General features: G+C 36.4%; 1 protein-coding gene across 2 annotated transcripts in view; it reads right to left on the bottom strand.

The window, feature by feature from the left end:
- SLC35A3 (solute carrier family 35 member A3) overlaps positions 1–24158 on the bottom strand; it is a 53351-nt gene that overhangs the window by 4071 nt on the left and 25122 nt on the right. For both annotated transcript variants that reach the window (XM_032301415.1, XM_032301416.1), the window contains exons 2-7: positions 21759–21963; positions 15148–15302; positions 14948–15070; positions 12168–12339; positions 6955–7073; positions 5226–5359 (exon numbers count right to left, since the gene is read on the bottom strand). In XM_032301415.1, coding sequence (XP_032157306.1) covers positions 5226–5359; positions 6955–7073; positions 12168–12339; positions 14948–15070; positions 15148–15302; positions 21759–21945 — 890 coding nt within the window. In that variant the 5' untranslated portion in view covers positions 21946–21963. The remainder of the gene's footprint in view (positions 1–5225; positions 5360–6954; positions 7074–12167; positions 12340–14947; positions 15071–15147; positions 15303–21758; positions 21964–24158) is intronic.

Raw genomic sequence — 24158 nt, forward strand, 5'->3', positions numbered from 1 at the left:
GACTCTAGAACCCTACTTTCATCCACTGCACTGTATTGGCTCCCAAAGCAAAGATGTTTTAAATGTATTTCCCCTTAATATGTCTTTTGCCTGTAATACATTGAATAATAAAAGATCTCAACTTTTAAATATCTGAAAATATAAACAGAAAATGGCATTCTTTTGAGACCAAAGTGAAGTTCAGCTTTTTGTTTTTTTAGTAAAGTTCAGTTTAAAATCCAAGGTAGCAATAATAAACAAAATTCAGGACCACATCACAGGATGCTTTACAAAAGGAAATTCGATTAAATGCAGGTAGACTTGGTTTATTCTTTATTTTATCTATCCAGAGATATAATATACCTTATTATAAACTATAAATGAACTTAAACTGGTACTGGAACTTAAAGTGGAGATAAAGTGAATACCAATTTAACTTTTAAGATGTAAATTCTTCAAAGTACTATTACAGGGACATGAGTAAGTCTTTGTTTTAAAGTTTCTATTAATAGTTCAAAGTCACTCTCTTGAGTTTCACAATAATAAACATTTGTTCTATAAAGGAAAAAGATCACAACACTTACTATGACATAAAGGGCCCTTCCTAATGTGGTCCCGCAACCTCATCTCCCATATTCAACCCACCCAATCTATAGTTCAGCCATTCCATTCGGTGAAACAGTGTGCCTTTCAGGACAGTGTCCTTTTAGATGCTACTCCCTCCCTCTGCTTGCAATGTCCTTTCTCCCAAGAAAACGATTATTCATAACTCACGTCTAATGTCTCCAAGACTCATTCCCCTAGGTGGAGGTACTCTATGGTAACATTTATTACACGTTATTAAATGACACATTATTGACATGTCTGCACGCCTGCTTAACCATGTGCTCCTCATTCATCATTATATCCCAAGTGCCTAGGATATAGAGGGAGCTCAATAACTATCTGCTGTGATAAATTATCTGCTGTAGGTTGATGTAAATGGGTAACTTTTCAAATGCCTCTGATGCAGGTACACAGGTAAGATTATGACAACATAAACCTTCCTACAATACCTCTTGAAGAAAATTAGTTCCATAGGAGTATTTCATAATTAGGCTTTGGACAAGCTTCTGACTGAAAACTTCCTCTGACAGGCATTCTGACCTTTGCCTAGCTTTCTGGACCTCTGCAATTACACAGAATCACATGCTCAACTGAAAAGCTGTCTGATCCAATTCTCTACCCTCTGCAGGAATCTATTTTATGAAATTTCTAACAGGATCTACTAGAATACCTAATAATGTCATGAAACCCCTGCTTGTCAAGATAACTATTTTTACATGGTTCTGAGGAAAAAAAATTTGGGGGGGGGAAAACTATCAGGATACAATGATTATTTCAAGGATTTGGGCACCTGATTTCCAACAGAATTGCATATATATACTTCATTGCTGCACTGATCATAAAATTCTCATTTATTCACATGTCTATCTCTCTAATCACTGTTATCTCTTTGAAGAGAGGAAATCATATCTCATTCATAAATTCCTGTTTCTCTAGGATCTGGTACAGTGAAAGGAAGGCACATAGTGGACACTTAATAAATTTTTGATAGAAGAATAAACAAGCCTAAATGCAAGGATGTTTAATACCAATAAGCAAAATAATCAACACAAGAAAAATAAGTTAGGAAAAGGAACACTGGTGATATATTAATAGAGGTGTTCAGTAGTCAGCTGAAAATAGGAATCTAGAGTTGAAGTTAAGTTGGGACTTATCTTCACAGAGAGGTCAGACAAGACATGGCAGTGAATAAGATGAAAGAGTGAGTAAGGATTGATAGGTTACTAAAGGAGCAGTCAGAAAGCAAGTACAGGGGAACCACCTCTGAGAAAACAACAAACAAAACCTAAGCAGTTTTAGGAAGTGAAATGGGGATAACAAAGGAAAATACATTAATACATTTGGAATAGAGGCCATTGGATTTATTACTTAAGAGATGTTCTTCACAAAAATAAGTACATAAAGATAGTCTACTTATAGGAAAAATAATCCATCTTCTTCATCTGACTCGGTGTCAAAACATTCATTCACTCAATAATAACAAACTCATTATCTTTTCCCTTTTTATCTTCATCCCAACATACCCTACATAGTCCCTCAGAAACATGGATTTACATGCAGATATAAATCTTATTGACAAACTACTATTTGTTTGCCCTTCTACTGATCTACCTGTTCATTTACTTGTTTATTGTTTATTCCCTACATGATTCAAAGATTTAAAGTTAGCATCCTGAGTCAGCTTTATATGAGGTGTTATTTTTTTAAAGGTATGCCTTTTTAAATGTACCCTAAAAATCTAGATTCCGAAACATCTAAAATAATTTAAAGTTCCCAACTTACTCAAATAATACATTAGTGCATAATTTCCTCAATGAATGAATAGAGGCTAAAGCATCATTAAAACATATATCCTAGTTGTTAGGCTAGTCTCACTAGCTAGGTAGTTCATTCCCATACCAAACTAGAAATAGAAATACTTTTAAATCCATGCCTCAGAGAAATTAAACATTCCAACATGCGTGTCCCAGACCTATTACCCAGGCTGCTAGAAGAATGAAACCACAAATGTTTAATATAGAAACATAAAGAGGATATTATGTTTTTCTACTGCCACATTCCATCTATAATCCTATCTCACTCTCAGTAACACAAATAAATTTTACTAGCTGTATTAAAATTTTAAGATCTTGAATATTCATTCAAATAGAGTGCCTATTATTTGGCCTATAATAGGCTGGTAATAAATCTTCTGAAGAAAGAATCTTCTGAAGAAAGGAGGAAAGAATATTAGAATGGAGGGGGGTGCTTTTATTAGGGAGGTCTTCTGATACAGTAAATCTGAGCCAAGACCTGAGGATGTGAGGGAGTTTGTCATGTGAATACACAGGGGATGAGTATTCCAAGATGACTGAAGGGCAAGTCAAAGCCTGTAGCAAAGAGGTTGCCGTAGATAGACAGATGGGGGAGGGGAGGGGAGGGAGGGCGGGAGGGAGGAAAGAAGAAAGAAAAAGAAAGGAGGGAGGGAGGGAAGGAAGGAAACAATATGAGATGAAGACAGGCACGTAGCTGAGGGCCATATCAAATAGGCCATAATAATTACAACTTTTAGGTAACAGAGTGGTGATATGATCTTATTTACATTGAAAATAGTTTGCTGAATGGAGAACATTGTAGGGGCACAGAGCAAGAGACAAAGCAATGAGATATATCAAGAGACTATTTCCTTAATCCAGGTGATAAATGAGTATGCCTTGGACCAGGGTGGTAGCAATGGAAGTTGTGAGAAATGGTTGACTCTGGAGATATTAAAAAGGAAGAGGTGACAGGCTTTATTTCTAGATTGGAATGATGTGTGAGAGAAAGGTAAAGAGAAGTTGATAACCTTACTTCCTATTTCACTCAGAAGATAAAGAACTTCCATATATTTTAACTTTCTGTCTATATATCTATAGGCCTTCTCTTAGGTTACTGTGGATAAACTGTTCCTGTTTAAATCAAGGAGAATTTTAGCCTAAGCAACTGGAGAAGGAAGGTGCTGCCATTTACTAAATTGGGATACCCTTATAGGGTTAGGAAACGAATTATGTAGTAGATATTCAAGTGAAAATGTCAAATACGCGATTAAATATACAAGCCTGGAATTCAGAGTAAAATGTGAAAGTAGACAGAAAAGGAAAGGAAAGAAAGAAAAGGAAAGGAAAGGAGAAGAGAAGCAAAGAGAAGTGAAGCGAAGCGAAGAGAAGAGAAAGAAGGAAAGAGAAAAGAAGGGAAGGTTATCATCCTTGAGAACAGAGATCACCCAAGGGAGTGAGTACAAATGAGAGGTTCAAGGACAGATCCTTCAGAGACTACAAAGTTTAGAAGTTAAGAAGATGAGGAGGGGAGTGAAGTTGACGAAAACCAAGACTAGTAACCTGGAATCCACTAAAATATAATCTCATTACTCTGGGATTATAAGTTAATAATTATTAAAAAATAACAGGACTTTCGGTACCAGCTATAATGGGTATTAATCACACTTCATTCTTCCTGACTGTTTCCTCCCTTGGCATCGATGACACTACACATCCTGGGTCTCCTGCCTCACCCCTCATTCCTTTTGTAATTCTCTTCCCAACCACTCTTCTGCCACCACCTAAAAGAGTTTTCTCCTGCACATTCTCTACATAAACTATTCAAGAATGTCATCTACTCTCCTGGCTTTATATCAAGTCCACACATAAAAATGCCATTATATGCTTTATTGAACTTTTTATATGACATTTTACTTTGGGGGAAAAGTTTGAAAAAATTTTCCAGTCTACTGGGAAAATTCTGGCTAGTTAAATTTGTACAAAAAACTTATTAGTAGAATATTTTCTTTTATGTAGTTAGTTTGAAACCTTTTTTTAAAAGACAGTTAAGGGGCACCTGGGTGGCTCAGTTGTTAAGCATCTGCCTTTGGCTCAGGTCTCGATCCCAGGGTCCTGGGATTGAGCCCTGCATTGGGCTTCCTGCTCGGCGGGAAGCCTGCTTCTCCCTCTCTCACTCCCTGTGCTTGTGTTCCCCCTCTTGCTGTGTCTCTCTCTGTCAAATAAATAAAATCTTTAAAAAAAAATAAAATAAAAGACAATTAAATGCTGGGGAACAGAGAGTTGCTGGAGGGGAGGCAGTAGAGATATGGGGTAACTGGGTGGTGGACATTAAGGAGGACATGTGATGTAATCACCACTGGGTATTATATAAGACTGATGAATCACAGGTCTATACCTCTGAAATCAATATACTGCATGTTAATTAACTGAATTTAAATTAAAAAATGTTTTTTTAAAAAACGATAAAACAGAGAGACAGGTGAACCATAGAGACTCTTAACCCTGGAAAACAAACTGAGGTTGTTGGTGGGAGGTGGGTAGCGGATAGGGTAACTGGGTCTCGGGCATTAAGAAGGGTACATGATGTAATGAGCAGCAGATATTATATGCAACTGAAGAATCACTAAATTCTAAAACTAATAATACACTATATGTTAACTAAATAGAATTTAAATAATTTTTTAAAACTAAAAAAAAAAAAAGACAGCTAAATGATTTTTTACTGTATCTCCTTGATTCTTCAAAAGTTATAATAAAATAAAATTTTTCATACCAGATCTTATTAAGAATTCTTACTTTTCCATATATTTTAGAGACTTAAAGAAATAGAAAAGAATACATTACCTGGTTGGCACAAAATCTTGTAGCCAAAAATAGGATATCAGTGTTGATAGTATTATGGATAAAGAGGTTGCAAATCCTTTTAAAATATTATCTGCATATTTAATAACAGCAGCTATTACAAGGCCTCCAAGTGCCTGCAAAAATTTTAAAAGATTATTTTAAACATATATAAAACTGCCTTTCAAGACAATCTCATTATTCAATGAAGCTTTAAGCTTTTGTCCTATAAATTTAATCCCACTATAATAAATGATTTTTATTAAATATATCCTATAACCAACAGATTTCCAGGTCTTGTTCAACAGCCCTTTTATTTCAAAAGTGATCTGATGAAGTAACTACCAGAGTAATCTGCAGTTTGTTGTAATATAGTTTGTACTGTGAATAAAACATCTATCCTCAACCAATTTAGTAATTAAACATCACTTGTTCAGACAAATGTGGAAAGACTGGTCACTCAGATCCATGAAATGTTTTTATTTTTGAAGTAAAAATAAAGTGTAACTTGAATTTTTTTTTACTTGGCTTTCTTCCCCCAGCTTCTCACCATTCAACCTACTTTTTATTGCTGTCAGATTATTCTTCTGAACTTTCTACCAAATCTCTCTCAAAGTCTACACTGTGCCTACTTAAATAATGAGGTTTTACCACACTATTCAGTTTTGTTTTCTGCCAAACTCTACTTACACATCCTAAATCTGGATTACCCATGTTAACAACTTTTACTGTACCTCCACACATGACAGAAGCTTATTAGTGAAAGTCACAAATTGAGCTCACTACAAATTGATGTCATATTACCTCCTGGCAATGTACGTGTTCATCTATTTAGTCCATGATGAATCCCTCCTATCGACTGTACCAAACCTCCTTTATCTTGCTCAAGTCTTACCGGAAGAGGGCTTTCTTCTGCTAGAATAAAAGCTATCATACAAACTCTCTTGATTTACCCTATCTCTACTTCAAATTTCCTCTGAATTTTACTTACCCTTGTCTCCTTTTATCTTAAAAATAGAAGTATCCTTCCTGCTTTCAAAACACAACTATCCTTTGCTATCCACACCCACCTTCTGTAAGAGGCCTTGCTTCTTACAGCTTCAAATACCTCCAAAGAAAGGGTTTGTGAGGGCAGTGACTTGCATCTTCACTTTTATATCCTCCAGAGTAATCAAGTATATTTTTGATGATGAAATTACTCAACCCTTGACCAATTTCAAATTATAAATGGAGATAATTTGACAGAAATATTTTAATATGTAACTACAATGTAAGGCAGATTTAAATATCTAGATCTGTTTTTGAGCCTTAATGCATTGATCACAGACTTCCTATATAAGAATTGTAAAAAAAAATCAAAAGTTATATTTGCTTTCAGCTTGACCTCTTTTATTCTTAAACTTGATTTTAATTATGTCAAATTTAAATACAAATAAAGTTTAAAAAAAAATCAAAAGTTATATTTGCTTTCAGCTTGACCTCTTTTATTCTTAAACTTGATTTTAATTATGTCAAATTTAAATACAAATAAAGTTATTTATGACCTTTTCAAAGTAAGTTTTCATTATGGCATCAAGACCAGTTCTATTTTAACTTCCCTGAATAAGCTTGATATAATGAGAACACCCAACAGGAGGGATCTCTTTCCCTCACGTTGTATATCAGGAGCTACTCTGATTATCTACATTAAAAAAAAGTTTATTAGCACTAAATATGACTTTAAATGCTTTACCTGAAGAATAACAACTATCCAAGTCAGTCGGTTATATCCCTGAAAAAATCCATTCTTTGACACCAATTCTCCATCATAAATGTATACACCCATTAATCCAAATATACTCCCAAAGAAACCTTTAAAAAAAAAAAAGTCAGGTTTATGTCATATGTCATTTAGTTTGGAGAAACTAAACTAAACTTTATTTGGAGAAAAGTCAGGTTCATGTGATATGCCATTTAGTTTGGAAAAATATTTTTCCACTGACATTCCATATAATTTTATATTTATATAATTTTATATTTAGCTTTTCCTTTTTGACAAAATTTGACTACTTAAAAAAATCTTTTACTTGGGTGGGCACCTGGGTGCTGAGTCGGTTAAGCCTCTGCCTTCAGCTTGAGTCATAATCCTGGGGTCCTGGTCCTGGGATAAGCCCTGAATTGGGCTTCCTGCTCAGCATGTAGTCTGCTTCTCCTTCTTCCTCTGCCCCTACCTGCCCCGGCTTTCTCTCTCTCAAATAAGTACATAATTTTTTAAAAAAAGAAATAAAATTTAAACAAATAAAAATCTTCTACTTGGATATTTATATAAACCTAACAGAATTATACTTAATACTGTATTATGATTGTAAGAAAAAGACAGGAGGATATAGAAAAGAGCAGAGATTACCAACTTTGGAACACTAAAAAATATAATGGCATTAAGGGCGCCAGGGTGGCTTAATCAGTTAAGCTGCCAACTCTTGGTTTGGGCTCAGGTCACAACCTTGTGGTGGTGAGATCGAGCCCCTCAAGGCTCCGTGCTCACTGTGGAGTTTGCTTCAGATTCTCTCCCTCTCCCTTTCCCTTTTCTCCTCCTGCTCTCATGCTCTCTCTCAAATAAATACATAAATAAAATCTTTAAAAATATATATAATGCTTACATGACTACATGGCTGTCTCATTCAAATATCTGAAAAATGGTCACTTTTGGCATATTCATTGTCTCATATCTTCCTATTGCTAGCTCTAGATGTTCATATATACATATTTATATATGCAGATATAAAAGCTCAGATATGTGGCAAAGCATTTTTCCTTATTAAGAAGTTTTGAATGTACATTAAGTAGTATCCAAAAATTCAAAGCTAAGAAATAGGCAACATCAGAAGCTGTCATTACTAAAGCCTCACTGTTAAGGAAAGCCAGTTCAGTGAGAGGAGAAACTACGTCTTATTCACTCCTATGTTCCTTAGCTGCACCACAGAATTTAGCACATGGCTACTGGATCTAAAAGATTTCCAGGAACAATCCTAAGCTATAATGAAAGAAAGAAATGCCTACAAGGGCCACCTGTTAGGAGTAGTCTCTGATAATATTTGTAGTAAAGAGTGCAGGGTGAAGCAATTTCTTTATAAAGCCATAATTACTTGAAGATTCCATGATGAAAAGGAACTAAAAGGGATATGAAATGTTCCGCTAATTTTATTTATGCCAACTCAATCAATTTTAATTAAGTTTTTTATTTTGGCCCCGCATCAGGCTCTGTGCTCTGTGTAGAATCTGCTTGCGATTCTCTCTCCCTCACCCTCTGCTCCCCCACACCACATGCACTCTAAATAAATAAATAAATCATTCTTTAAATGAATGAATGAATGAATGAATGAATGAAAGTAACAGCTGATAATGACAAAACAAGGTATATAGTACTGAAGGCTACATACATGTCAGTATATACAGATCTACTGCATTCTATCAGTTATATAATATGTCATTGAATGAATAATAACAATATGAAATATATACATAACATCATGTGCCACAAGTTGTTCTAAGTGCTTTATATGTGTTAACTCACAACAACCCTATTAGGTAGATACTTTTATGCCTATTTTATAGATGAAGAAACTGATACACAGAGAAGTTAAATAAACATGTCTGAGCTCACACTGCTGGTAAGTGATGGACTCTGAATGTGAATCCAGGCAGTGTGGCTCTGGACTCCATGATCTTAACCACTGCACTATTTAATCATATTGATAATTTATTTCAACAATCTTCTACATGTTTTCTATTTTTTACAATTATAACCAATGCTAAAATAAATAACCTTAAACATCCATCTTTGTGCTCTTGTGTAAATTATCTGTAAGATAAATTCTTATCTAGAAGTGGAATTTTTTTTTTTTTTAAAGATTTTATTTATTTGACAGACAGAGATCACAAGTAGGCAGAGAGGCAGGCAGAGAGAGAGGAGGAAGCAGGCTTCCGGCTGAGCAGAGAGCCCGATGTGGGGCTCGATCCCAGGACCCTGAGATCATGACCTGAGCAGAAGGCAGAGGCTTAACCCACTGAGCCACTCAGGCACCCCTAGAAGTGGAATTTTTGCATCAAAGCATTTATTTACAATTTTGTTAAACATTCCCAATTTCAGATCCAGTAAGGTTATATCAATCTATACTCCTCGCAATCACAGGTAAGAAGAGTTCCTGCTTCTCCACTCTGGCTAACATAGGATCTTAGCAACTCGCTAATCTTTAACAGTTTGATACTTGAAAAATTCTATTAAAACGTTTTAATTTGGGGGCACCTGGGTGGCTCAGTTGGTTAAGCATCTGACTTTGGCTCAGATCCTGGAATAGAATGACCTCTACGCTCAGTGGGAAATCTGAATCTCCTCCTCCCTCTTCCTTTGCCCGTCCTCTGCTAGTGCATGCATGTGGGTGTGCACATTCTTGCTCTCTTGCTCTCTCAAATAAATATTTTTTAAAAATATGTTTTAATTTCTGTTTTTGTAATCTCAAGTTATCTACAACTTATTTATGTACCCTTTTTGAAACTTTGAGGTAGCTTACCGTTCACTAGATTGTGTTATGAGGTCAAATTAAAGAGTAAGAAAAAAAAAAATAATAAGAAACCCATAACCGGGGCGCCTGGGTGGCTCAGTGGGTTAAGCCGCTGCCTTCGGCTCAGGTCATGATCTCAGGGTCCTGGGATTGAGTCCCGCATGAGGCTCTCTGCTCAGCAGGGAGTCTGCTTCCCTCTCTCTCTCTCTCTGCCTGCCTCTCCATCTACTTGTGATTTCTCTCTGTCAAATAAATAAAATCTTTAAAAAAAAAAGAAACCCATAACCACAGAATCATGAATTCTGGCTTTTTGTTTTTATTTTATAATTCAAGAAGACTTAGGGCAATTACACAATCTCTTAATAGTCCTTTTTTTCTTGATATTTGCATATTATATATATTTATATTATATTTATAGTGCTTACTATGCAAGGTACTTTATTCTAAACACTTTACAAGTACTAACTTATTTAATCCTCATAGCAACATATGGAGTTAGTACTATAATTAAGGACATTTTATCAATGAGGAAAGTGAAGCAGAGGAAGATAAGCAACATCCCCAAGGCCACACAGGTGGTTAAGTGATGAAATTGGGATTTGAGTTGGTCTGACTACAAAATCAAGTGTTCTTATCCACTATACTACAGATACACTGTTTCTGAAATGGTGAATTAAACTGGTTGGTTCTTTTCAAGCCTCTGTACTTACTTCCTAGACAAACGAACAAAAAGAAGCTAATCTTTAAGTATTTTCTTCGAATATTCTTTTTAAAAAACCCAACTTGATACATTTCTATAGATTTTGCACAGAAACGGTAATAAATCCTGTGATAAAAAATGAAGGTTTGGTTTGCCTGTTATCACATTATTTTAAAATAGCTGGAAAAAAATGGACTAATCAAGTTTGGAAGGTTTGTTTGGGATGGTTTGACTTAAAATATAGGCCATTAGGAGTATAGATATTCACTGTGGAGGGCCTGACTGCTACCAAGGCAGACATGGCATACCTACTGAGTTGATGTAGACAGAAGAAAAAACGTTTTCAAAGATGAGCTCCAAAATCACAAGGACAGAGGCCTAAGATAGAATGGATGATTTGCAACTGAGCTGTCTCTCACATGTACCGTTTTCCAGAATGACTATATGCCAGGAATACTAAATGCTGGAATCTTTGTATGAGGAACTAAAAGTTATAATACTGTATATAAGTAGTTTAAGTATTTGTTCAGGGGTGCCTGGGTGGCTTAGTTAATTGGGTTTCTGCCTTCAGCTCAGGTCATGATTCCAGAGTCCTGGGATTAAGCCCCTGGGAGTCTGCTTCTCCCCCTGCCCTCTCCCACCACTCATATTCTCTCTTGCTTGCTCTGCTTTCTCTCGCTCTCTCAAATAAATAAATAAAAAATATTTGTTCAAAGGCAATCCTTCAATATGTGAGGTATGTTTTGTTTTAAACTATGTACTTTCAGTTAGAAAAAAATGACATAGTATTTAAAAGCTAAAACAACATTTTAAAGTAAAAAGAGATATTAAGATTTTTTTTTATTAACATATAATCTATCATTTGCTCCAGGGGTACAGGTCTGTGAATCATCAGGCTTACACATTTCATAGCCCTCACCATAGCACATACCCTCCCCGTGGAGATTAAGATTTGAAAACAAAGATGAAAATTTCATGATTTCAAACTTTCTCCATTCAAGTATCTTTTTTTCCTTTTTCCAGCTTTACTGAGGTAAAACTGACAAGTAAAACTGTAAGATATTTAAAGAGTACATCATTGTTAGGTAACATGGTAATAACAGTTAATAACACATATTGTATCACTGAAATTTACCAGTATTTTAATCTCCTTTTCTAGGAGATTAAAATATGTCATTTGTAACATCCTCTGAGAATTGTAGCAATCAAAAGTACAGTTCCTAAATTTCCAAATAGTGAGAACTAAAACAGGCTACATATACCCTTATGTCACAGACCTAAAATTCCATTTCTTGAATAAAAGACATTCATTTAAAATACAATGTTTTAGGGGCGCCTGGGTGGCTCAGTGGGGGTTAAAGCCTCTGCCTTTGGCTCAGGTCATGATCCCAGGGTCCTGGGATCAACCCCTGCAGCGGGCTCTCTGCTCAGCAGGGCTCTCTGCTCAGCAGGGAGCCTGCTTCCGCCGCCCCCCCCCCCCCCCCCCTCTCTGCCTACTCTGTCAAATAAATAAATAACATCTTTAAAAAAAATACAGTGTTTTAAAAGCAAAAACCTTGGCAGATATTTGTATCAATGGCAGAATTATGGGAAGCTTATTTGTTTAAAGATATATAGTAATCTTTAAATATAACAATAAAATCATTTAAAAAAATAGTATTAGAAAAAAAAATAGTATTAGAAAGCATTTAAAACTTATCTTACCAAGCTGAATATTTCTTATCCACACTGATTGTTTGGTTTCTTTTAAGATTTTCTCAAAGTAAACCCCAGCAAAGCCACTTGAAAAACATGCTGTGAGAACTGCCATGAGACCTACAAACTGAGAACCAGCTGAAAGCTCCTTAGGATCAAGCTCTTGAGAATCTGAGGGCCACTGAACAAAAAGAAAAACAAAACGGAGTTTAGTCCTTATGATATTTTACGAAGTACATAATTAGAGCCCACTTTCAGACCTTAAAATAAAAATGGAACCAATATCATTCTTGGGGATTTGCAGGACAGCTTTTGAAAGAAAACCTTAGAATCATTTTATTTTTTTTTTCATTGTAATATTACCGTTACAACTTACAATTTCAAAAAATTCCCTAAAAAAGAGAAAGAGAATGAATAAATGCACAGATGCACAAAATACCTTCCATAAGTTGTAGATATTCAAAGTGTGAACTATTGGAGCAGCAAAAATGAGTGTGGAATTGTTGGTAATTATGGAAGGTCCATGTGGTATCACGTTAACAATTGTGGGCTTTATTCTATAGATCAGTGTTCCTGAAACTATCATCTTCATGGTTTTTGTCAAATCTGTGTTCCACCTGAGCTATTTAATTACTTGATATTTTAATTAAAACACCTCACTTTTTAAAATGTAATACCTATTTTAGCTTACCCTTATTAGCATTATCTATGAAAATATGGGGTTGAAATGATCTTTAAATTTTTGTAAAACCCATTTTAAAAATAACTATTAGAAATATTTATTCAGGGCACCTAGGTGGCTCAGTTGGTTAAACAACTGCCTTCGGCTCAGGTCATGATTCTGGAGTCCTAGGGTGGAGGCCCGCATCAGACTCCCCGCTCATCAGGGAGTCTACTTCTCCCTCTGTCCCTCCCCACTCTTATGCTCTCTCTCAAGTAAATAAAGTTTTTTTTAAAAAAAAAAAATTTATTCAAGGGGTTCCTAGCTGGCTCAGTTGGTAGAGCATGCAACTCTCAATCTCAAGGTTTTATAAGATCGAGTCCCACACTGGGTATAGAGATGACTTAAAATCTTAAAAAAATGCTTGCATTGTTTAAAAATATTTGTTCTAGATAGACATACCACACTCTGGGGGAAGTGATAAACATACCACACTCTGGATGGCAGGAAACTGACATGATTGGATTTGTTTTTAGATAAACCATAGTGGGGACACCTGGGTGGCTCAGTCAGTTAAGTGTCTGCCTTCATCTCAGGTCATGATCCTAGGGTACTGGGATCGAATACTGTGTTGAGTTCCCTGCTTAGCCAGGTACCTGCTCCTCCCTCTGCCCCTCCCCCCTGCTCACTAGCACTCTAGATATCAAATAAATAAATAAATAAAATCTTAAAAAAAAAAAAAAAAAGGCAGACTCAGCAAGGTCGTAGTGACTGAAGATTAGATGTACAGGTATCAGGAAAAATCTAGGCCAACTCCCAGGCAGAGTAAATACTGACAGAAAAAACAGAAACAAGAACAGGTTTGGTAAAGTTTAGTTTGGGATATGCTCAGTTTATAAGGCCTATTGAATAACCAAGCTAAGATGTCCAGCAGGTTTTTATTTAGATATACAAATCTGAAATTACAGGTGATGACATGGACCAAGGAACCATGAACATTTAAGTGTTAATAAAAACCTACAGAATGGGGGCACCTGGGTGGCTCAGTTGGTTAAGCAACTGCCTTTGGCTCAGGTCACGGTCCCGGAGTCCCGGGATCGAGTCCCGCATCAGGCTCCCAACTCCATGGGGAGTCTGCTTCTCTCTCTGACCTTCTCGCCTCTCATGCTCTCTCTCACTGTCTCTCTCTCAAATAAATAAATAAAATCTTTAAAAAAAAAAAACCTACAGAATGGATGAAGTCTCCAAAAATAAATATATAATTTATGGGAAAGAACAAGCCTACCAACATCCCCAATATCAAGCATCAAGGAAGAGGACCCCAGGAAGTAACCCAACAAGGAATCATTAGAAAGAAGAGAAAAACCAGTAAAGAATGGTATCAGGGAAGCTGACAGACAATAAGAAGGGAGTGATTAATAATCTCAAGTGCTCAGGCATCCAGTAAAAATCAGATTTGCTTTACATGCAGTCTCTTATTTCTCTAACTAGATTGTTTATCAGATAATTTGATTTTTATTTTAAATCTTCCTTCCTTCCTTTCCTCTTTTCCTTTCCTTTCCTTTTTCTTTTTCTTTCATTTCCTTGTTTACATTACAATGCAGTTAACATACAGTACTATATTAGTTTCAGGTATAAAATATAGTAATTTAGCAATCCTGTATATTATTCAGGGTTCAGGGTAAGTGTACTCTTAATCCCCTTCACCTACTCCCTGCATCTCCCCACCTGCCTCCTCTCTGGTAACCATCAGTTTGTTCTGTATAGTTAAAAGTCTTTTTTGGTTTATCTCTTTTTTAATTTGTTCGTTTTGTTTCTTAAATGCTATATATGAATGAAATCAGATGATTGAGATATATATATCAATATTACTCAAGCATAAAAAAGAAAGAAATCTTGCCATTTGTAACAACACAGATGGCTGTGGAGAGTATAAGGCTAAGTGAAATCAGTTAGATTTTTATTTATTAGTTGCAGCCCTAATAGAGTATTGCTCAAAAGAAGCCTTCAAAAACTATGTCAGTTGTGAGAATAAGCATTTATTTGCTTCAACAATTAACAACCATATTTTCTATGCACAATAAAGTTTGAAACTGATAAAAATGAAAGGTATACTTATCTTAGTTACCTGTACAAAAGCAACTCCTGTCATCAAAATTACTAGGGAGAGCCACTGGTACACACCTAATTTTTTACTAAGCATAGACACAGAAAATAATGCTGTTGTAAGAATTTTCAATTGATATGTGACCTGAAAAAGAAAATAGCTAATATTATTGTTTGTTTCTTTCTTTCTTAAAAGAAGTACTAGAAATATATTTTAAGTACCTGATAAGTAGCTGCATCCAGATTTGACAGTGCCACATAGAGTAAATTATTCTGAAGAGTATATATCCCTGATGGAATAGCAAGTTTAAGCGTTTCCATTGGTTTATTAAGTATTTCATCATGTAGTATTCGATTCAGTGCTCTTAGACTACATTCTAGTAAAAACATGAAATGGGTAAAATCATTAAGTAACTCTGAATAAGTTAAATACCCTTTCTCAAGGCGTGTTTTTCTCACGTATAATAAAACAGAAACAGGGGCGCCTGGGTAGCTCAGTGGGTTAAAGCTTCTGCCTTCGGCTCAGGTCATGATCCCAGGGTCCTGGGATCGAGCCCCACTTTGGGCTCTCTACTCAGTGGGAAGACTGTTTCCCTTCCTCCCTCTCTCTGCCTGCCTCTCTGCCTACTTGTGATCTCTGTCAAATAAGTAAAATCTTTAAAACAAAACAAAACAGAAACAGTCCTACATGTTAAGATACCTTTAGGTCTAAAGTATACCTTTAATAATACTAATTTTTTGAAGTTAAATATTATAATGTAGCACATTAAGAACAGCACTATCCTTATATTCTTTTATTAGGGAACACCAAGCAAATTGATTATCTATGTACACACACACACACACACACATACACATGCATACATATTTATGATAACCCAAAGCTCAAAGTATTAATTTTTCAGCTGAGTATTCTTATTCTATAGTAGCAACATTATAAAAGCTTGTATTTTGTGCATTCTATTTTATCATGAGCTCAGACCTCAAAGGGATCTGTCTCATCCCCTCAGGTCCAGGTGCAGGTCCAAAGCTGCTATAGTAGCTCAGTGATGACATCAGGGACTAAAGCGCGCTCTCCATATATATTGACTTTTTAACCTCCATGCTTCTCATCTATTATCTACATGATTATTGCAAGAAAGTCACCAAATGATTGCTGCACTTCTGTCTGGGTCTTGTTTTTAGGCAATGGGAAAGAACAGGAGGACATAGTGACCTTCAGGCATTGTTCTCATAGACCAGAATTTTGTTGCTCACCTACTACCTCTTGCAGCAAGGGAGCTAGGACCTGGGCAATGTAGTCTTTTCTTTCATATTTTTCACATTAGAAACAACGAAGGGATAAAGGGGTTGGAAAGGGACCTGAGCTAGCCAACCTACAGTATTAGCTGACTGAGCCACCCAGGCGTCCCCTTACCTAGAGTATTAATCATAAAAAGTATCCAGAGAACATTAAAGTGACACATAAACCCTGCCTGGCTCAGTCAGTGGAACATGTGACTCTCCATCCCATGGTCCTGAGTTCAAGCCCCACACTGGGCATGGAGTCTACTTAAAGTAAAAAAAATAAAAGATACGTAAACCCCCAAAGACAGGGGAAATCTAAGGAATCCTACTACTTTGCCAACAATGACACTTCATAGATGACTTTCTCTCCCAACATAAAACCTGAAAAGTTGAATTATGAAAACTTTTTAAAAATGAAAATACTGTTTAAAGGTTAATATCTCTGTTCTCGCTTCCGCAGCACATATACTAAAGGTTAATATCTGATATTTACCCTTTCCTCACCCTAAAATAATAATAGTAAAATAAGATGTAACTAAAAGTTACCAAAAGATTTTTTTCTTATGCCTCATTTAAACATTTTTAAAATTAGGGACGCCTGGGTGACTCAGTGAGTTAAGCATCTGCCTTCAGCTCAGATCATGATCCTGGGATCCTGAGATAGAGCCCCACATCAGGCTCCCTGCTCCGCGGGGAGCCTTCTTCTCCCTTTGCATACTGCTCTCCTTGCTTGTGCTCTCTCTCTCTGACAAATAAATAAATAAAATCTTTTAAAAATTTTTTTAATTAAACTAAAATTTTAAATAATTAATGCTATCACATATTTTTCTCACCAGCAGTTTAGGGAAGGTCTTGTTCCATGTCCCTTCCATTTCCTATTACTGTTAGGCTTTTTATTTTCATCAATCTAAAGAAGTGAGTCTGTGGCTTTAATTTGATCTCTCTGATTGCTAGTGAGGTTGATCTATATTTCTATATTTTAAATACTTATATAAGCATGTTTTTATATATTTATCTTTTATTTTTTTTTAAGATTTCGTTTATTTATTTAAGAGCGTGAGAACAAGCAGCAAGGAGGGGCAGAGAGGAGAAGCAGGCTCCCCGTTGAGCAGCAAGCCCTAAATTTGGCTGATCCCAAGACCCCAGGATCATGACCTGAGCTGAAGGCAGACACTTAACCCATTAAACCATTGAGGTGCCCCATATTTATGTGAATTTTATTCTACCTTACTGGTGACTCAGTCTTCTTTTTTTTTAAACCGCCAGATCTAGACCGTTTTACAGGTGAAATTCTTTTTTCTTTTTTTTTTTTTTTTTTAAAGATTTATTTCTTTATTTCGCAGGGGGAGGGGGTGGTAGAGGGAGAGAGACTAGCAGACTCCACGCTGGGAGCAGAGCTGGATGCTGGGCTTGATCTCACAACCCATGAGATCATGACCCAAGCCAACTACTGGAACTCATACAGCAATTCAGCAACGTGGCAGGATACAAAGTCAATGTGCAGAAATCAGTGGCTTTCTTATACACTAACAATGAAAAGACAGAAAGGGAAATTAGAGAATCGATTTCATTTACCATAGCACCAAGAACCATAAGATACCTGGGAATAAACCTAACCAAAGAGGTAAAGGATCTGTACTTGAGGAACTACAGAACACTCATGAAAGAAATTGAAGAAGACACAAAAAGATGGAAGATCATTCCACACTCTTGGATCAGAAGAATAAACATCATTAAAATGTCTATACTGCCTAGAGCAATCTATACTTTTAATGCCATTCCGATCAAAATTCTACCGGTATTCTTCAAAAAGCTGGAGCAAATAATCCAAAAATTTGTATGGAGTCAGAAGAGACCCCGAATTGCTAAGGAAATGTTGAAAAACAAAAATAAAACTGGGGGCATTACGTTACCTGATTTCAAGCTTTATTACAAAGCTGTGATCACCAAGACAGCATGGTACTGGCATAAAAACAGACAAACAGACCAGCGGAACAGAGTAGAGAGCCCAGATATGGACCCTCAACTCTATGGTAATTAATCTTCGACAAAACAGGAAAAAATATACAGTGGAAAAAAGACAGTCTCTTCAATAAATGGTGCTGGGAAAACTGGACAGCTATATGTAGAAGAATGAAACTCGACCATTCTCTTACACCGTACACAAAGATAAACTCAAAATGGATAAAACACCTCAACGTGAGACAGGAATCCATCAGAATCCTAGAGGAGAACATAGGCAGTAAACTCTTCGATATCAGCCCAAGCCAAAATCAAAAGACAGACACTTAACACTGTTCTGTGGAGAACATTGGTTCTCCTCCTTAATCTGACCTCTAAATGTTAGGAATGCTACAGAGCTTAGTCTTTGTCCTTCTCTTCTCAGTATATACTAAATTACTTCATCCAATTCTTGACTTTAAAGCAAAATATAAGATGACAAATCCTTGAGTTCCATATTCGTATGTCATACTATTTAACATTTCCATTTGAATGCCTTATGGGCAACTCAAATTTAACATGGCCCAAAGAGAAACCTTAATTTCCCCTTATCTTCCATATATCATTTACTGCAGTACTCACTCACCCAGTAATTTAACCTAAAACATAGGAATTATTCCTCAGACTGGATTCTCTATTTCCTTGACCATCACATACCTAATCTACTAGCAAGTCATGTCAGCTATAGCTTAAAAAGACATCTGTGTGAACCAAATCAATGCCATCTTGGACAAATCCGCTATGATGACCATTCTGAGATATGAAGCATTCCGGAGCATAGATCCCACCCCCACTCAAATGCATGTGCACGCACACACACACACTCTTTCCTTTTTTTTAATCACATCCTTAAGTATCCCCTTGAAATATAATGTCCATGATTTGTCTTGGAGATAAGATTGACCCACACCTTTTCTTAAACATTTTCCTCTTGGGGGTGCCTGGGTGGCTCAGTTGGTTAAGTGTATGCCTTTGGCTCAGGTCATGCTCTTGGGGTCCTAGGATCAAGCCCCACATTGGGCTCCCTGCTTAGCAGGTGTCTGCTTCTCCCTCTGCCGTTCCCCTTGCTTGTGCTCTCTCACTCCCAAATAAATAAATAAGATCTTTAAAAAAATTTTTTTCCTCTTTGATAGGTCCTCAGCATGTACTCTCCAGCCTCAAGGGGCTAAAAAAGCAGGTCTTAAGGGAGGCAGTATTGCAGAGATCTACTCCTCTTGCAGCTATTCATGACACCTTTGTCAAACTGCATCTGTCGGCCTTTTTCTTTGGTCTCAGAGCTCCTTCAGCCTTTGGAGGTTGTTTTGCACTTACCTCCCCATTCACAGAACAACTCATAAACATCATCTCTTCTCTAGCAATGTAATCTAAGCCACTAGCATCTTCTTGCCTGGACTAATACAACAGCTTCCAAACATGACTTCCTGAACCTATTCTTGCATCTTCTCTGCTGTTATGGGTACTGCATTGGTTTTTCCATGTGTAAAACAGGACATGTTTTAAACATTCCAATTATTTCTTTTTGTTTTTATAGTGAAATTTGTAGCCTACAAAGCTATCTTACTGAATGCCAATTCAATTCTCCTCCCAGATCAATATGCTACAGTCACATTGGCCACCATGATAGTTTCAAAAGTATACCAAATTTACCACAACTTAATTAAAAAATGGGCAGCAGACTTGAACAGATATTTCTCTAAAGATATAAAAACGGTCAATAAGCACAAGGAAAGATGCTCAACATCATTAGTCATTAGGAAAATCAAATCAAAACCACCATAAGACACAATACCTACTAGAATGGCTATATGTTGTTGTTGCTGTTTTTTAATGGAAAAAAATGATTGGTGAGGATGTGCTATAATTTAAAAAAAACAAACAGAAAACAACAAGTGTTGACGAGGATGTAGGGAAATCTGAACCCTTGAACAGTGCTGGTGGGAATGTAAAATGGTGCAGTTGCTGTGGAGAAGTCTGGTAGCTCTTCAAAAAGTTAAATGCAGAATCATCATGTGACCAAACAATTCCACTCCACAATATATACCCAAAAAATACAAAAGCAGGGACTTGAGCAGAGACTTATACTTCTATTGCAATATTATTCATTATAGCATTATTCACATAACCGAAAGGTGGAAAAAACTCAAGTGCCCATGAATACATCAATGACTAAAATGTTATATATACAAACACATGCATATATATATATAAAATGAAATATTATGTAGTCATAGGAAGAATACAGTTCTGATATGTGTTACAATGTGGATAAACCTTGAAAACATGAAGTTAAATAAGCCAGACATAGGAGGAGAAACATTATATGATTCTACTTAGATGGACTATCTAGAAGATGCCAATTCATAGAGACAGAAAGTACATTAGAAGTTTCCAAGAGCTGAAGGTAAAGGAGAGTGGGAGTTATTGCTTAATGGTTATATAGTTTCTGTTTGATGTGATGAAGTTTTAGAAAAAGATGGTGCTAGGGGCACCTGGGTGGCTCAGTGGATTAAAGCCTCTGCCTTTGGCTCAGGTCATGATCCCAGGGTCCTGGGATCAAGCCCCGCATCAGGCTCTCTGCTCCGCAGGGAGCCTGCTTCCTCCTCTCTCTGCCTGCCTCTCTGCTTACTTGTGATTTCTCTCTGTCAAATAAATAAATAAAATCTTAAAAAAAAAATTAAAAAAAAAAAAAAGAAAAAAGAAAAAGATGGTGCTAATGGTTGCACAACACTGTGAATATAATTAGTGCCGATGAAAATGGTTAAATGTATAACATTTATGATATACATGAATGTGTAAAAATATATTTTACTATAATTTCAAACAGTTAATAATGTAATATATCCAAAAAAACACAAAATTGTACACTTCAAAATCTGACTTGTATGGTACATGAATTTTATCTTCATAAAACTGTTTTTTTTTAAACTATATCAAATTAGTCACTACTGGACTAATCAATGCAGCAAATAAAATAAAAAGCATTGACTTTAGTTATGACTTCTTTAAATTTCTAAAACTACAGAATTATAGAACTTACTTTTATTCTCAATTATAAATGCAAGAAACCACATTTCATAGTTCTAGCATTAACCAGAAGACATGAATCATGATATAGATCAGAATAAAATACGTTTGTTACTGGACTAAAACTGTCCTGAGAAAATGAAATCTATAGGGGGCACCTGGGTGGCTTAGCTTGCTAAGCTTGCCTGCCTTTGGCTCATGTGAGGAAAACAGGGTCCTGGGATCAAGCCCCACATTGGGTTTCCTGCTTAGGGGGAGTCCACTTCTTTTCCCTCTGCTCCTCCCCACTGCCTCTTGTGCATATGCATTCACACTCTCTCTCTCTCAGATAAATAAACTCTTAAAAAAAAAAAAAGAAAATGGAAAATATTGAAATGTTCTTAATACTACGGCATTAAATAAGGCAATAGTGTTCAAATGTGTAGTTATCAATATATATTTTACATACGTCATATGTAAATAACCCCAAAACAATCAAATAAACTGCAATGACTTAAAAAACAAAAAACCAAAAAACTTACTGCTGTCTTTGTAGACTAATAAAATGCAGGCCATTATTTTCAAAAGTTCGGCAACAACCACTGCTGTAGAAGATAGATAACGAGGACCCTCCTCTTTTAAAGTCCTAGAATAACGCATTGTCAGAACCAAACTGGTAGTCTGAAAGACTAAAATTCCCAAGGAAAGGTATTTTAGGTTGGCAGACATTGTTTTATCTTCATTTGCCTGAAAAACAAAAGAAACAGGGCAAATAAAATCAGAAAATACAGAAACAAATATTAAAAATCAGTATGAGACTTCTTGTTCCAGACAAGATAGAGTTAAGCGCATTCCACCCTCCTGCCGGCTAACTACAACTATAAATCCTGGACCAAAGGAAAAAAGTTAACTACTGTATGACTCTGGAAGGTGAAGGAAATAGACAAACTGACTAGTGACCCCAGATCCTGAGTGAAAACCCACCTGGAGACTTTTGCAACTTATGTATCTCACCCTGGCTGCCATAACAATTTACAACCTGGAACCACAACAGGTAGAGAGCAATAACAAACAGAAGCCCCAAGGAAAACCCATTTTCTCCAACCAAAAGAATAGGAAGATAGCAGCTCTGCAGGATGGAGCCCTACTAACTGGATGTTATGCAATGTGTGGACCAGAGATTTGCTGACCATCCCTACCCCACATTGATGAGGACAGAGACAGTGGCCCTCTTTCCACCCACGCAGGTCTACAGCTACAAATACTAATGAAGCGGAGCTCCATGAACCACTCCTGCCCCAAATGAGGCAAATGTCAGCAAAGAGGCAGCACCCTTCCTCCCTCTCTAAAAATGAAGATTTAAGTAGGAACAAAGGTCTCATAATACCCAAATGTCCTTGATATAATCCAAAAGGAGTATATTCTTCATACCAAACAACAACAAAAAGGAAAATCTCAACTAGGATGCGTAAGGACAATCAATAGACAAAAACACAGAGTTGACAAGGTGTTGGAATTATGAGACAAGAATTTTAATTTTTTTTGTTGTTCTTGCTGTTTTTTAGAGGGAGAGGTGGGAGGGAACAGAGGAAAAGGGAGAGAATCTGAAGCAGTCTCCATGCCCAGTGTGGGGCCCAATCTCAAAACCCTGAGATCCTGACCTGACCCCAAATCAAGAGTTGGACGCTTAACCCACTGAGCCACCCATGTGCTCCACTGACCTCCAAATAAGAATTTATTATTTTTTTGAAGATTTTACTTATTTAAGAAAGAGAGAGCATGAGGCAGGGGAAGGCGAAAGGCAGAATCAATGTGGGGCTCAATCCCAGGACCCTGGGATCATGATCTGAGGAAATGCAGACACTTAACTGACTGAGCCACCCAGTTGCCCCCAGACAAGAATTTAAAAAGAAGCTACTGTAACAATGCATGAACAAGCAATTATTAACACTCCTGAAATAATTTTAGATTCATATAGAACAAAAAATATTACAAGAGTTTTTGTGTACTCTTCACCCAGCTTTCCCTAAAGATAAGAGTTGCAAAGTTCCTATATTCTCCCTAAAGTAATTCAGAATCAACTCTAAGAAGCTCACTTTAACTATGAAGATACAAATAGGTTAAAAAGTAAAAGAATGGAAAAAGATATGCTATGAGAAAAATAACTATGAGAAAGCTGAAGAGGCCAAATTAGTATCAGGAAAAATAAATTATGTAAGCACTATTCCTAGAATTACAGAAGGACATTTCATAATGATAAGAGTCAATACGTCAGTAAGTTATAGCCACTACAGATGAATATGTGCCTAATAACATAGCTTCAAAACACATGAAGCAAAAACTAATAGAATTAAAAGGAAAAAGCAAGTAAACCCATTAAGTCATAATGTGAGATTTTAACCCACTTTTCTCAGTAATTACACACACATACACACCAAAAATTCCCTGTATAAATAAAGAAGATCTGAACAATGCTATCAGCCACTATAACTCAAAAACATGGAGATGCTCCACTAAGAGCCTCTTTTAAGGAAGGACTTAATGCAGTGTGTGTGGTCAGTTAAGTGCCTCTCCACCCAAGGTCATATCCTTTGCTTCCAACTGATCTAAAGATTCAATGCAATCTCAAGCAAAAATCCTACAGGCTTTTTTGCTAAAAACTGAGAAGCTGATTTTAAATTTTATATGGAAATACAAAGGACCTAGAAAACCAAAACAATTTTGAAAAGGAAAAACAAAGTTAAATAAGTTAAACCTGTGAGGTACAGCTGGGTGGCTCAGTCAGTGAAGTGTCCAACTCTTGACTTTGGCTCAGGTCGATTTCAGGGTCATGAGATTGAGTCTGGCCATGGGCTTCAAGCTCCGTGAGGAGTCTACTTGAGATTCTCTCTCCCCTGCTCCCTCTGCCTCTACCCGCACTCATGCGCATGCATGCCCTCTCT

The sequence above is a fragment of the Mustela erminea genome, chromosome 10, assembly GCF_009829155.1.
Source record: "Mustela erminea isolate mMusErm1 chromosome 10, mMusErm1.Pri, whole genome shotgun sequence".
In the NCBI taxonomy this organism is placed as follows: Eukaryota; Metazoa; Chordata; class Mammalia; order Carnivora; family Mustelidae; genus Mustela; species Mustela erminea.